At 38.7% G+C, this 16,223-nt stretch overlaps 1 protein-coding gene and 1 long non-coding RNA gene across 2 annotated transcripts in view; one reads left to right on the forward strand and one right to left on the reverse strand.

The window, feature by feature from the left end:
* astn2 (astrotactin 2) overlaps window positions 1-16,223 on the reverse strand; it is a 303,516-nt gene that overhangs the window by 110,030 nt on the left and 177,263 nt on the right. The window contains exons 11-12 of the mRNA XM_012916877.3: window positions 14,319-14,469; window positions 180-346 (exon numbers count right to left, since the gene is read on the reverse strand). Coding sequence (XP_012772331.2) covers window positions 180-346; window positions 14,319-14,469 — 318 coding nt within the window. The remainder of the gene's footprint in view (window positions 1-179; window positions 347-14,318; window positions 14,470-16,223) is intronic.
* Window positions 4,919-16,223, forward strand: part of LOC105940750 (uncharacterized) — a 29,471-nt gene continuing 18,166 nt past the window's right edge. The window contains exon 1 of the long non-coding RNA XR_001167412.3: window positions 4,919-5,181. This is a non-coding gene — a long non-coding RNA (uncharacterized LOC105940750). The remainder of the gene's footprint in view (window positions 5,182-16,223) is intronic.

Genomic DNA, 16,223 nt, shown 5'->3' on the forward strand with positions numbered 1-16,223 from the left:
AATCTATCTATATGGCTTTCTAGCTATAGTTTATTCACTGGTTATTTCGTATTTAGTATTTTTTGAAAATTTACATTTGTGTAATCGAACCATCACTCATGAAACCTACTTCCAAAGAAAGCTTTATTGGCACCCTGCAGATGTCTTCTCTTTCTCTATTTACTACTAGCTATTCTCACCCGCAAAACATGAGTACGTTGCTGGAACTTGGGTCATCTTCAAGGGGCACAAGCTGCTGGAGACACAGCTGTTCACAACCTCCATTGAAGCCATCCGTACAGTCAATGCCCCTGGAGTAGTCATAGCAACCTGAGCCATCCTTCATTGGCCTCAGCCCCTCAGGACACTGTAAGAAAAAGAAAGAAGGAAAGGTGGTGGGAGGGATACAAGCAGGGGGTGAGGATAAAGGCACAGAATAAGAATAGAGAAGAAGAGAGTAAAACACATAGGTCAGAATGTGCATTTTAATCAGGATTGAAAAGTACTGAGAGGACAGAGATAGTAAGACTGAGAAGATAAGACAGTAGTAGTAGGAAGTAAGACTTTCAGAAAGAACAAATTCAAGAAAAGAAGAATTTAAGCCAATTATATTTTTCTGATACAACACAATAAAAAGGTGGAGGCGCTTAAAGGATTAGAAAATTAAACAACGGCAGCTTGGAATCGTTACCACAGCTCATTTTACTACCTGAGCAGAAAGTCCCCCCTCAGTTCACACAAAGGCCTGTGTTATTTATTTATTTTTTTTTAAATGCCAGACAGAAAGAAAAAACTCAGAGGCGAAAGATTTAGACACAAGCACCAGCAATTAAAATGATTATCATTTGTGAAATCATTCCACGCTGATAGAAGTGTGATAAAAGAAAATAATAAACTTAAGCATTGCAAATGAGCCAAGGGATTTCAAGAAACAGAAATAGCCACTCTTGTTTGCTGGGAATTAAATCAACTGATACTTTTTAGATGGATAATAATTAGCAAAGTCATTAGTGACTCACTAAAAAGTGGCGCCCTACCTTGCAGTAAATTATTGATACCACAGCTTTTATCACTAGGTTGTTGTTGTGACATTTCATTTCAATATGAAGTATTAGTTCAACTTTGAGTTCCCATCAACCAAACAAAAAACAAATCACATTTATCTGAGTATGTCAACTCAAGCCAGAAATCTGAGGAGGAACAATGGGTCCAGCACCCTAGTCATTTGCCTGGCTAATTTAAAGTGCAGAATTTAATTTATGAAGTGGATTTTTAAATGAATTATATTTCCTCCAGCATAAGAAATACTAATTATTCAGAACTGCAAAAGCAGCAGATGTATTATATAAGAAAGTTGGGCTCCATTAAAAATGTAATGTTACTAACAATAAATAACTTCTTGACTTAATAGCTTACGCTCATAAATTATATTGCATTATTCATCTCATATGTAAACAAGATGCTTATTACACAAACAAAACAAAAAGGTCAGACTTTTCTGCTGGCTCAGCTTAACTGTCAAGTCAATCAACATGCTGCTAAAACAATATTGATAAGTGTTATTATATCAAAAAGCATAAAAAAATGTGTGTGTGTGTTCATTGTTCTAACAATTAACAGAATATTAGCAGAATATTAAAATATTATACATTCTATATATAAATCATATATCATATATTTTCACTGAAGCTGAAGCTTTGCCGGCTCCACGATGTGAATCTCTCATACCATCACATCCTAAAGAATCTCTCATGGACTGATGTCTGATGACAGCTGAGCACAGTGAACTCCTTCTTATGTTCAAGAAACCAGTTTGAGATGATTTGAGCTTTGTGACATGGCATGTATCCTGTTAGAACCAGCCATCAGAAGATTCGTATGATGGTGGAAGTCATAAAGGGATATACATGCTCATCAACAAGATTCGGGTAGGCCGCAGTATTGCTATCATGCATAGTTAATACTAAGGAAGCTAAAGCAAGAAAACATCCAAGAAACTACCCTCCACATCATTACACCACCGGCAGAGTGATATACTGGAGTGAACCTTTGATACAAGGTAGGATGGATGCATGCTTTCATCTTATTTAAACCAAATTATGACACTACTATCCAAATACAGCAGCTGAAATCATCTTTCCAATCTTCTATTGTCCAGTTTCGGTCAGCTCATGCAAAGACGCGGTTTCCTGTTTTTACCTGACATGAGTGGCACCTGGCATGATTCTTTTCCTGCTGTAGCTTCTCTGATTCAAGGGCATTATTATATATCCTGTATTTAAGCACTAAAAAGTCTGATTGGAATTTTTAAAAAATATATATATTTCAAGAGACACCTGGTTAAGGGGCCAGCAGAAATTGCAGCAAATATAATACAAGTGAAGAAAGAAACACATTTCTTCTGGACATCTTGATGGCAACGAGTGGTTATTTCAGGTATTGATGCCTTCCCATCAGTTTGAAATAGTCTAACTATTTGCTCTGAGTTCTGACATCAACAAGGCACTCCTAGAGAACTTACTGCATACTTGCAGCTCACTGGATATTTTCTCTTTTTTGGACTATTCTCTGCAAACCCTAGTCATGGCTGTGCAGGAAAATCCCAGGAGATCAACAGTTCCTGAATTACTGAGATCAGACAGTTTGGCATCAGCAACGTTGTATCACCTTTCTTCTCCATTCTGATGGTGAGTTAATAATAATAATAATGGTTTATATAACGATTTATATAGCGCTTTTCAAGGCACCCAAAGCGCTTTATAATACCACTATTCATTCACTCTCACATTCACACACTGGTGCAGGCAAGATACGGTTGTAGCCACAGCTGCCCTGGGGCAGACTGACAGAAGCGAGGCTGCCATATCACGCCATCGGCCCCTCTGGCCAACACCAGTAGGCGGTAGGGTAAAGTGTCTTGCCCAAGGACACAACGACAGAGGGATCAAACCAGCGACCTTCCGGTTACAGATGCGCTTCCCAAACCCCTGAGCCACGGTAGCCCTAGAGTTTGAACTTTAGCTGGTCATCTTGAATGCACTGAGTTGTTGCTATGTGATTGACTGATTAGATATTTGGATTATTTGTTGCATTTTTTAACATTTGTTTTCTAGTTGGCAATTTTTTATAACTGCACCAGGAAGGCCACATCCAACTACTGCAGTATACAGCAATAACCTTTGAATTAGCTTAACTAAACAGAAAACAAATCATTCCTCTGTGTAGTGAGAACCAGGATCCAGTAGCCCTGACTTTCACAAGTTAACGTATGTCATTACTGAGATGTTATATAATGTTTCCTACAAAGTGTGACATTACATGCTGGAAAACAACAACAGAATTACCACCCCATATGAGTTTCCAGTAGGATGCATATAGTCTCAGAGATACTATAAATAGTTTCCATCTCATCTTTGAATATTTGACAGGTTTCAGCTGTGGTCAATTTACACTTTCAGATGTGAGCCACATGCTGAAAATGTGTTGGTTTTGCCAGCCTTTCAGTTTCAAGTGTTGCTGTAATGTCTTCCTTGCTTGTATTGATATCTGCCTCTCTTTGCTAAGAAACGAGGACTGTGAGAGACTGAGTTACATCAGTTTTCTAGTCCACAGTTCAATTCTTTCACTAACTGCTACTCTGACTCATCTAGACTCCTCAAGTTTTGTGTGCCAGCATAGGATATTTTTGTAGGCGTGCAATGACAAACAGCTAAAATGTCTGCTGGTTGTGGTGTATTTATTCTTAAAGAACAAAAAAACCCAAAAACAAAACAATGCTATATACTAAACACTACATATTTCTCAAAGTTCAGAAAGTTAAATGACTTTATTATTTCTCTGAGAACTTTTTCTTAGGTTAGGAAGCACAAAGGAAGAGGTGGTGTTAAAGGGTCTAGTGCACGTAAGGAAGGTTCACTGACATCATTAGTCACATGCCTGCAGACACAGTTGTATAGACGCTAAAGGGAAAACTATGTGTAGCTATTTATTAATGACTGACATAGGCAAGGACTCACATCCAAAGGCACCCTTTTTCCCTCAGTTCTGGTCATCAGATGAGAAGGAAAACAACAGAGAAGTGGTATATATTGTTGTTTTGGACTAGAACAGTTGGCATTTCTACCTCCTAGAGATAGAGGCGTACGAGGTGTGTGAACTTTTATCTCCAACAGCTTTCAACTATCATAGTCGTTATGTTTCCCTGGTTTTCTGCTTAAAGATTTCCAAAGAGATTATTAATCTCATTAAATCCAGCAGAACTGTACAATTTAAGTAACACCATTTATTAGTAACTACAACAACACATAACATATTAGCATTTCTGGAAACAAATGCTTTATAGTAGAACCATTTAAAGGCCATCTTTTCTTTCTCTTTTGCTCAGACTGTTTCAAATCCTCATTTAGTCCAAAACAATGATCATCAGGATCAATCTTATTTTGAAAGGTTTCCTGAGATCAGAAATAAGACTTTTTCTTTGGCATAAGCCTTCTGGAGAAACAATTACATAAATCATATGGTTGTTTTAAATAAAGCTTATGCAATACAGGACATTAGCAGAGAAATCAAGTTAGAAATGAGATAAAGACTAATAATGTTAGAGATCTTTGGAAATGCATGAAGTCTATTAGAAAAGTATTAGAAAAAATGGGAATGTTCATTAACTGTCTAATACATCTAAAACACTTAGGCCATTTATATGTATAAATATATATTTAAAAAATCCCCATTCGGCCTGGGTGCAGTCTTTATCCTCTAAGCTCAGGTCCTCTTTCAGTGTCCTGAGAGCTTGCAGATCTTGCTTAATATCTTTGTTGTTCCTAGCAAGAGACTTGCCCTTTGTAAATAGGATAACCAGGTGTCACACGTGGAGGAGTACAAAGAAGCTTTATCCTTTGTCCCCATTCCCAGATACTGAGTCAATGTTCTGCAGTTGGTCTGGCTCTAGTTTTCAGTCATCACTGCAGGAGAGACACATTTACACAGTATTGCTCATATCCAGAGGCTGTGAAGAAAGCGAGCAAATATATCATCGTGGGTCAAAAAAGCTTTGCAGATTTTTCGTGGAACATGGTGAACAAACAAGCAAAAGGAAATGCAGCAACAAATATTAAATCGATTGAAGCTGGTGGAAGTCAAGCGAGTTTTTGCACTTTTTGTACCTTTTTTTGACATGAAGTGACACAGTAAGGAAGTAAGCAGGTGAGTCTCACACAAAGTATGGAAAAGTGTGTCTTGCAGATGTGCCTTTGGTCTGACATGCTGTTGCTGCTCTAGTGCAACATCCAGTAGTTTGCTTATTGCTCCGTTACTCAGTTTAAGACTTTTCTAGTAGATAAAGTGTGCCAAAAGCTCTGAAATATCTACCAGTAAATTCTTAAAATGAGTTGTTATATACACTGATCAGTCATTACATTATTATTAGGTGTTAGTTGAAGTGAATAACATGATTATCTCAACTTATTATCTCCACAAGGATCTTTCTACCTACCTACCTACCTATAAATCACAGTTTCTTTAATATCACATGGATGACCATTGCATTTGTATATGTTACTTGGGAATGCCCGTTACTAGCATGCACTACGGGAAGAAAGCAAGCTGCTGGAGGCAGTGTGATGGTTTGGTCAATGTTCTGCTGTGAAACCTTGGGTCCTGCCATCCACGTAGATGTTACTTTGACACATACCACCTACCTAAGCATTACTGCAGACCACATACACCCTTTCATGGAAACAGTATTCCCTGATGGCGGTAGCCTCTTTCAGCAGCGTAATGTGATCTGCCACAAAGCAAAACGTTTCAGGAATGGTTTAAGAAACAGAACAACGTGTTTAGGTGTTGTGTCTGTGGGATGTGCTGGATAAACAAATAGATTCCCTACTGCACAACATACAAGAATTACAGGATCTGTTGCTAACATTTTGGTGCCTCAACAGGTCAGGGCTGATTTAGCAGCAATGCAATATTAGTCTGGTGGTCATAATGTTATGCCTGATTGGTGTATATATGAAGTGAAAAATGTAGATGTGAGGACAATCTAGGCAGTGAACAAGCACAGGAGCTGACACTTTCACACATGTCGGGCTTTAATTTATACACTTTTCTGTATCAAATTCATGCCTCAAGGATGCGTTTTCCATTCTCAATAATCTACACTAACAAGTGCTCAAGTAAGTACAGAAAATAGTCTGTCTTGCATTGAACTTAGTCAAAGGAGAGGTGAAAGTTCTTCTGATTGTTGGTTTGCATGCCAAGGCTTTATTTTTGCTCAAAAGTTCTCTGAGGCCCAAGAGCACAATTTAGAATCCTACGCGATCATCACCCACCTGTGCTTCAGAACTGTCTTAGAAGGGATCAAGGCTGTTTGTCTCCACTTATGAGAAGATTAAACTCATAATTCGATGTCTCATAATTTAAACATTGTGTTATGTTATAATATCTGTCTGTATGAAGATGAAATTAATGCAGTATGGGTACACTTCCTTTTAATTTTATCCTTTTTTTAAATTTGTATTTTTGTTTATATTGCAGGAGTCATTTTTGGATTTTATAAAACATATTATTCAATTACATTTGTTGATCTCCTGAGAAAACCAAAGCCAGAAACAAAAAAGAAAAAATATGAATTATGCATTGCTCATGTGTGTTCTACACAAAATCCCATATGTTCAGCATTCGGTGGAAGAGCACTTTAGTCTCTGACAAGATTGGAGTTATTCATCACATTAGAGCAGAGCTGTGGGAATAGCTATCTGTAATTCAGAATTGCTATGTAGCTCTCTGTGGTTGAATGAAAGTTCTTAAGGTTAGCCATTAGTGCAGCCCATGAGCTACTTGCTCTTTCTGCCTGGACAACTCTCCAAAGACACAAGGGTTCGGGAGTGGAACAATTTGTATTTGAGACAAATGAATTCCACTCAGTTCTTCTGAAGCGATTCTGTGATGGCAGCACACCAAGAACAAGCCAGTAGTGAGAACTTTTATACTTGTAGACACAACTTTCTTGCATCTTATTTTGTTTGTATAGTAAATCATCTTGACAGCTGATCACTAATGTATAATTAAAACAAATGGTAATTTTATATAATTTGTATGTTATTTAATATATTAAATATTTAAAGGAACGTGTTTATATATATTTTTTTGTCTTTTAGAGGGTTTAACTGCATGTTTAAATGTGATGGATTTGAGGCTTTTATATTAGTGTTCAGCCTTTAAACCTTGTCCCTGAACGTAGACACTTGACATCAATGTAGAACACCCATCATCGAGGGTAGCATATGTATGTACTCTCTGGGGGCTATTTAAGGGAGAATTTCATGACAGCATTAAGAATGGGACTAATGGCATTTCACTCCTGTTAATTCCTTGCGGAGTAAAAGTGCAGGGTAAGTAGGCCTGAAGAAATTAACAAAAAATGAATGAAGAAAGTGTGTAAGAAATATAGCTGTACATGTAGCCGATCTTTCTGCACATTATACACTGCACATAGATCACCCCTCCAAATTAACATTCTGAATGAATGCAAGTCATTTCCCCAATCACCCATTAGGGCTTCTGCCTAAATCAGGAACTGAGTATAATCTATTTAGAACTCTTTTCCATGACGATCATCTCAAAATTAAGATGCTAGATGTTTGTACTTAGTAGCAATCAGATATTTTGGAGAAGGAAAAGGCAGTGTGAAAAGCTGAGGATAATAAAGAAACAATATGTTTAAAAGATGTGAACTGGGTCTTCCACGGGACAAGAAAATATATATATTTAGAAAAAAAACAGGAGAGCTTTAAATAACAATGGCAGGCAGAGGAAAAAAATCAAATATTTTAAAAGCACATTCGACAGCCTAATCTAGTTTAGAGATGGCAGTGATGCATGCCCTGCGGCTCTTCTGCTGCTTAAATGTGTTAAATTAGGCTCCACAGTTTTATTTCCCTAAGAGCAAACAAACTTACTAAAGAATGTATTGCATCTTGTGAGTTTAACTGGGATATCCCAGTTTGGAGGTTTATCCTAGTTTTGATGACATCTGGGATATGAGATTTATGTGCAACACAGACAAATCTGGTTTTGCATGTCCCTGTACACATTGGCAAATATTAGTATCCTTTTTGCTAATTAGTGCTTGGTATTTGCACAGGTGGCTGTGATGTCTGTAAACATACACTGTTAGTTTTGGAAGTGCTGACAAAATCTGACATTTGGAAGACTAGCATCCTGCAATCTATTTAGAGACTTGTCGGCATCTAGGTACAATCACTCATCCAAAGTAAAAAGTATATTACATTGTTTTTTATTACAAAAAGTGAAAAGAAATATGTATCTTTCCATGCTTCAAAAGTAAGGCTCTATTACTGAGCCTTATACTGTTTTATATCAATTGGCTATAGTGCCCTCCCAGATAGTTAACAGCATGCGCTTTGGATATACACAGCACATCCACCCTTATCTGGATTTTGAGCTAGAGCTAATCCATTTAATATAGTACAGTTGTGATGTAACGTATAAATGTGCAAAGTTAAAAATAAGATGGGTTAACAAATCATGAGAGGGACATGTGTGTACATACACTCAACAAAAATATAAACGCAACACCTTTGTTACTGCTCCCATTCCCCATGGGATGGACGTAGAGACCTAAAATTCATTCCAGATACACAATATAACCATCCCTCCCAAACAGTGGTCACAAATCAGTCCAAATGTGTGGTAGTGGGCACATCTGCTATATTGAGATAATCCATCCCACCTCACAGGTGTGCCACATCAGGATGCTGATCTGACATCATGAGTACTGCACAGGTGTACCTCAGACTGCCCACAACAAAAGGCCACCCTGGATTGTGCAGTTTTGTCTCACAGCAAAATGCCACAGATGCCACAAGCAATGAGGGAGCGTGCAATTGGCATGCTGACAGCAGGAATGTCAACCAGATCTGTCGCCCGTGCATTGAATGTTCATTTCTCAACCATAAGCCGTCTCCACAGGCGTTTCAGAGAATATGGCAGCACATCCAACCGGCCTCACAACCGCAGACCTCGTGTAACCACACCAGCCCAGGACCTCCACATCCAGCAGGTTCACCTCCAAGATCGTCTGAGACCAGCCACTCAGACAGCTGCTGGAACAATTGGTTTGCACAACCAAACAATTTCTGCACAAACTGTCAGAAACCGCCTCAGGGACGCTCAACTGCATGCCCGTCGTCCTCATCGGGGTCTTGACCTGACTCCAGCTCGTCGCCGTAACAGACTTGTGTGGGCAAATGCTCACATTCGATGGCGTCTGGCACGTTGGAGAGGTGTGCACTTCACGGATGAATCATGGTTCACATTGTTCAGGGCAGATGGCAGCTGAGAATGTCCCAGTTCTTGCATGGCCAGCATACTCACCGGACATGTCACCCATTGAGCATGTTCGGGATGTGCTTGACCGGCGTATACGACAGCGTGTACCAGTTCCCACGAATATCCAACAACCTCGCACAGCCATTGAAGTGGAGTGGACCAACATTCCACAGGCCACAATTGACAATCTGATAGACTCCATGCGACGATGTGTTGCACTGCATGAGGCAAATGGTGGTCACACCAGATACTGACCGGTTCTGGGTCCCCAGACCCCCAATAGCGCAAAAAACTGCACATTCCAGGGTGGCCTTTTGTTGTGGGCAGTCTGAGGTACACCTGTGCACTACTCATGATGTCAGATCAGCATCCTGATGTGGCACACCTGTGAGGTGGGATGGATTATCTCAATATAGCAGATGTGCCCACTACCACACATTTGGACTGATTTGTGACCACTGTTTGGGAGGGATGGTTATATTGTGTATCTGGAATGAATTTTAGGTCTCTACGTCCATCCCATGGGGAATGGGAGCAGTAACAAAGGTGTTGCGTTTATATTTTTGTTGAGTGTATATCTGAACGAAATGAATGCTTTAAACCAAGAAACACCAAAATGCAGATGTAATGAGGTGCAATGAGCTGCACTTGGCAGAACAGGGGGAAACTACGTGATGTTCGTTTGTAAGGAACACAGATTAGTAGGGGCATACATGGGATTTTGAGAGTTTTCATGAGTGTTGTGTTTGGGCAGACATGCCTTTTATCCTCTCTGTTAACTGATGTAAACTAGAGGCTGGCAAGCATAAATATGGGTCCACACTGACAAGGCATCATTTAAGTCTTGATTTTTCGAGTGTGCCACATCTTTTAATAAACTCTTGCATTCAGGGACAGTATAGAAGTTAAAATTACATCGGAGACAACAATATCTGTCTTCTGTAAACAACACACGTATGACAGGCCAAAATGAAAATGTGAATTTATTGCTGCTTGAAGCTAAAAGGCAAAAATACATCTTTGCCAACACTACATTCAAGCAACTTTACCAGAGATGTCCCAAAAGAGACATTATCTCAGGAAAAATATGCCACTAATATCCCTCCATCTGTTCAGTGTACGAGTATTACCATTGGAAGGACATATACTGTAGCAGAATATGGCAATGTGCTACAAAGAAAAAAAAAAAGAAGCACTGTATCATTATCAGATGTCAAATTTAAAGCATGAAAATGGCCAATTACCAAAAGAAAGCCATGGTTACAGAGATAACGACTTGATTTTTTTAAAAAAGGAAATGGATATAATATATTCATCTATCCTAGGAATACCAGGTAAAATAAAAGTGACCAGCTCTTTCCCATTAGAGACCCGTCACTGGTGGAATGATTTGCCTGTGGACATCAGAATGGCAAATTCTTTATTGCCTTTTAAATCCCTGCATAAAACATACATTAAAATCAAAGAGCTTTTATTTCATCATCCCTGTCTTTTTTCCCCCAGGGATCAATAAAGTATTCTGATTCTGATTTTTTCCCTAATGCCTCTTATACGATCATTGGTTAGTTTGCACAGGTGTACTTTGAATTCCTATTTAAATGAACAATAACTTAACCAAGCAGAATAAATTAATTTCCCCCCCACTTCTCTTTTTTTCCTACAATTAAGTCATAACAAATATGCAATAAAATGGCTTTAAAGTGAACAGCTTGTGATTCTTAAGACAAGTGATAAAAAAGGAAGCGAGTGACATCCTGTCTTTCTAAGAATCTGTAGAAAGTGAACACAGTCAAAATGGAATAACAGATATCTCCAGAACGTACACACTGGGGCTGACTAGAATTTAATTCATTGCAAATGCATTTCAGCTGTCTTAAGAGCAGCAGACAGCCTTAAGGGACTGGCTCTGAAAATGGATTTTAAGCCTTCCGTGTGACATGTTGGTGCTCTGTGTTAGCACCCATTCTGACAAGGGTGGTTAAAATTACACCAACCCAGGAGAGTAAGAAAAGCAAATAATACTGCCGTGTCTGTGATTCTCTGAGTTAATCTCTGAAGACTAGAGGGTTTTGTCAGTGTTTTTGTCTGAGTATTAATCACACAGAGGCGTGAGACCGTTTGGAATCATTTCAGAGTATTTTTTTTTCTATCTAGCTTTTGAAAATGTGAGTTGAAAAGAAGTCTTCTCAAGCTGACTAACCCTTTAACTGATAGCCAGATTTTTTTTTAAAAAGAAAAAAGAAGGTTGAATTATACCGCACAGAGGAAAACAACTGCTGCTCACAATAGAATTTTGTTTGACTCATCAGAAATAAATCATAATCTTGTTATTTGGCGATTACTGAATGCTGACCAGTTTCAACTAAACTCAAAGCCCAAAGGAGCAAAAGCATAACTGTGATCAATGTAAAACAAATTATGCTATCCCAGTTTAACAATTAAAGGAAGAAAGACAAAAAGTTAGGAACTAAAATATGCAAAGCTGTGACTTAAAAAAAAACATAATGCTGATCATGTAGACTTCTTGTAGTGTGGTCCGGTCTTATATCTACTAGCCATTTGACATATGCGATGGTGTTGGAGATGCCTATTTCTTCCAGTATTGCTGAGTCACAGTTCTAGTTGGTCTACCCTTATGCCTTGTTCACCTTAAAGTAAAACTTACACCTTTTGAAATGCGCTGGTATGTGTATGTTTAACACAGCATTTACGTTGATGGTGAATGATCTCTGTTTGGTACTTTTTCACTTTTTAACTGGCGGTTACTTACCGAGTGTTTTTCAGACAAGTCGCCATCTTCCATGCAAGCATCGGCTGAATGTACCAATATGCTATTAACCAAAGAAATTTTCTGCTAACCTTTGTTATAATGAGCTGTTAATTTAGTTATTGTTGGCTTCCTCCAGCTTAAACTAGTCTGGCCATTTCCCCCTGACCGCTGGCTTCAACAAGCAGATTTTGCCCAGAGTACTTCCGCTTAAGATGGATGGAAAAATTCCAGTAAATCAACAGTTTCTGAAATACTCGGACCAGCCAGTCTGGCACCAATAATCATTACCACATTCTAAGTCACTTAAATCAACTTTCTTTCTCACTCTGATGCTTAATTTCAACTTCAGCAGTCTTGACCAAGTTTAGTGTATATGCATATACAATCTACGGCTGCCATAGATGCAGCATCAGCTGCTAATGTTGTGGGTGGAGTGGGTTTATTAATATGGATTCATTGTCAGAGTAACCAAATTAGTGGTAAACTGTAGGGAAAAACTGGCAAAGGGGGTGGGAGAATAACTTGATTTATGTAGAAACATGTTCATTAAAGTGCTGAAGTCTTCTTCTGCCTTGGTGAAGTCTGCCAGCTATGGTGTACATTGCTCCTTAATGACAGTGCCATGAATCAGTTTTTTTGTCATTCATCATTCGTAATCAGTGCCAGACAAATTACTGCAGGTTGTGTAATCACTGTATAATAAATGTAGCAAAAGTGTCACTAACAAGGTTTTAATGAATACTGTAAACAGAATTTTTTGTTGGAGTAGCAACTGTATGTTTCTTTCAGTTGAAAGAAGAGGAAAGGTAAACAAGAAAACTGCTCTATACTGTTTGTCTCTATTCGACAAAAACAACCAAAAGACCTGTCGATTTATAGCCCCATCCAAGCTCTTAATGACTCACAACACCAGCCTCCAGCAATTGAGACGGCTCATCAGTTTAATTACTTTACAACTTGGGTCCACCCCTTTCTGTCTAAAACCTGGCACTGGAAGCATTGCCCTGCTCTTGTTAGTATTCCACAAGAAATTCACTTTTGCACTGCACTTTACAACGCTACATGTAAAATGTGACTAAGGCTTAAGAAGCAGAAAGGATGAATGGAAGACGGCGCCAACAACAAATTCATTCACTATCTATTCATATTCAATTTAAAAGTATAGCAGTGGTATGGAAAAGGGCTTAAAGAAGTAAAGTGCAGATACTACAGGACCATTTCTTGATTGCTCCAGTTGTGATTGTCATTACAGTAAACAGATTTCCTGATTTTATGTTAGTCTTTTATGAATTTTATGAATTACTTGGACACATCATGTTAGCAAAGTGATATAAATACATTGATGGTAAGTCACATTGTTAGAAAAGAAACTTATAGAAGTGATGACTGTTACCTTTAAAATTCTTAATGAGCATTTTTAGTAGGGAAAAGCTATATAAAAAGTTATATTATCTATTTTTATTGGTGGGACGCTCTACTGGTCCATCGTGGTGAAACGAGAGCTGAGCGTAAGAGTGAAGCTCTCAAGTTACTGGTTGATCTACGTCCCTACCCTCACCTTTGGTCATGAGCTGTGGGTAGTGACCGAAAGAATGAGATTGAGGATACAAGCGGCAGAAATGAGCTTCCTCCGAAGGGTGGCTGGCCTCTCCCTTAGATATAGGGTGAAGAGTTCGGCCATCCAGGAGGGGCTCAGAGTAGAGCCGCTGCTCCTCCACATCGAAAGGAGCCAGTTTAGGTGGTTCAGGTTTCTGACAAGGATGCCTCCTGGGCGCCTCCTGGGTGAGGTGTTCCAGGCATGTCGGACCAGGGGAAGGCGCTGGTGCAGACCCAGGACACGCTGGAGAGATATCTCTCGGCTGGCCTGGGAACACCAAGGCCAGCTGAAAGAAGTGGCCGGGGAGAGGGAGGTCTGGACTTTTCTGCTTAGGCTGCTGCCCCCGCGACCCGGCCCCGGATAAGCAGAAGAAGATGGATGGATGGATGGATGGATGGTTTTTTATTTCATTTCATTTGTTGGCAGTTTGAAGGCTGATCTATATAGTTTCTCACTCTCTCTTGATTCATACTCCAAAATATGAACGTGTTGGAGATATCACAGTTATATACAGTATAAAACACATGGAAAATGAGTAGGATTAATATTTGCATGAATGCATAAACGAAGGCTTGAATGTAGCATTAATAGTGTAGTGCAAGTCTACTACCATCTGCTTACCATGCACCCAGATGAGTCTAACTGTCGATCAGACACACACTTGAAATTCTTTTTGCAGCCACCATTATCTTTAGAGCAGTCACGGGCAGGTCCAAAAGATGCCAGTAGGTCCTCTACATTTTCAAAGTATGTGGACATCATGGCCTCTTCCCTGAAATTGAAGAAAGTAAGGGTTACAAGAAGAAAGTTCAGTTATCGTTGCGTATGTTTTAACACTACAAATTGTTTTATTATTATTAGTCCTTTATTTATCCAGGTAAAAAATCTCATTTCCAAGAGAGACCTGGCATCATGGCAACAAACGTAAAAAAAAAATTAATTAAATAAAATTAAATTCAAATGAAAATTTATTTTATAAAATTATACTTCTCTCCTATTTTTCCACAATCAACTATAAATGCCATTATTGCAAAATGGAAGCATTTAGGAACCACAACAACTCAACCACACAGTGGCAGACCATGTAAAATCACAGGGCAGGGTTGAAACACTCTGCTTGTTCCAAATCGCCTCCAGCATTAACATCAGCAGAAAAACTGAGCGCCTGGAGCTTCATGGCATTGGTTTCCATGTCTTCTGTAGGTGTAATATGTAGGTGGCCCAGTACTTCTGTCCATATAATGTACCTGGGGCACTCTACCAGGTGAAGTACAGGACCACCGCTCTAACCTAATCACACAATTATTAGATATTTCACTCACAACCAGAAATGTCGAAAGATTTAAAAGATGGCCAAAGTAAGCAAGTTTTATCCACTGTATGCTATAAATGTCTGACATGCAGACAGACAGACATTTCCATTCTTACAGAAATGCCACTACCACGTTAACAAAACTAAAAAAAAAAAAAAACTCAAGTATGTTTTCAGGTCAGTTTGTGATGAAGTCTGACTTGAGATCCCCACATTTGCATATATATATATATATGTGTCACTGACAGTAGTGCGATCATTTCCACTGCCAAATGTGGCACACCAAAGCTGCAAGCTCATTGCTCTGTGCAGTTTAGCATGCTCCGCCATGCCTATATGCTTTATGTCTACTATCAGAGGAAAAGAAGGGGCAAGCAAACCCCATGTTTTTGTTTGAAAGGAAACAAAGCACTATCTCTTGCAATGGGACCACAGGGACCACAGTGTGTTGTGAGGGTGACTTGACTTTAGAAACAGCAACAAGATTTTGAATGATAGGAAGACAGATGACTTGCTTTAGGAGGAGGATTGTGAAGTAATGTCACTACGGCTATCTTTCTATGTCTTTGCATGTGTATTTAGGCACCATTGAATCAGTAACTGATACATTGATTTTACTGTTCACTGAATTAAAATGTCCAACATAAGCCATCTTTAAAGTGGGTATAAACCATCAAAAAGTAATTTATCTCTTGGAAGTGATAGTGAAAAAAATATGAGAAAAATACTACATTTGATCTTCACAACTTTAAGAGAAAATAAAATGCAAAGCCTCAAAAAAAATCTATGAACGTTCAATGAAAAGCATCTTATTGATGTAAGCGAGAATTTATGGACAAGATATTAGACACAGTCTATCCACCTTTTCACTGAGGCAATATGATTTCTTTTTCATAGCGTCTGCTATCAAGATTTGGAATAACTCTTTCGATTAAGGGACTGTTTAGGTTTAATAACTGTTTTCAATTTAGTTTCACTGTATGCTACATATGGAAAATAATTGGCACATTTTTCTCGTGGTGCAGTACTATGGTTCACTGACTGACGCATTGGGACTGTCTACTTTGCAAATTTAAAATGTTTCTGACATAGTGTGGCAGTAGCAAATGACTCGCTGTCCTCGCTGTCACACATACTGAATGTTAAATACAAAACTCTAGCAAAATAGCTCTAATAAGAAACCTGTTTTATCTAAACAGCTTTATCTATTTATT

This window comes from Maylandia zebra, linkage group LG7 (assembly GCF_041146795.1).
Source record: "Maylandia zebra isolate NMK-2024a linkage group LG7, Mzebra_GT3a, whole genome shotgun sequence".
Lineage (NCBI taxonomy): Eukaryota > Metazoa > Chordata > Actinopteri > Cichliformes > Cichlidae > Maylandia > Maylandia zebra.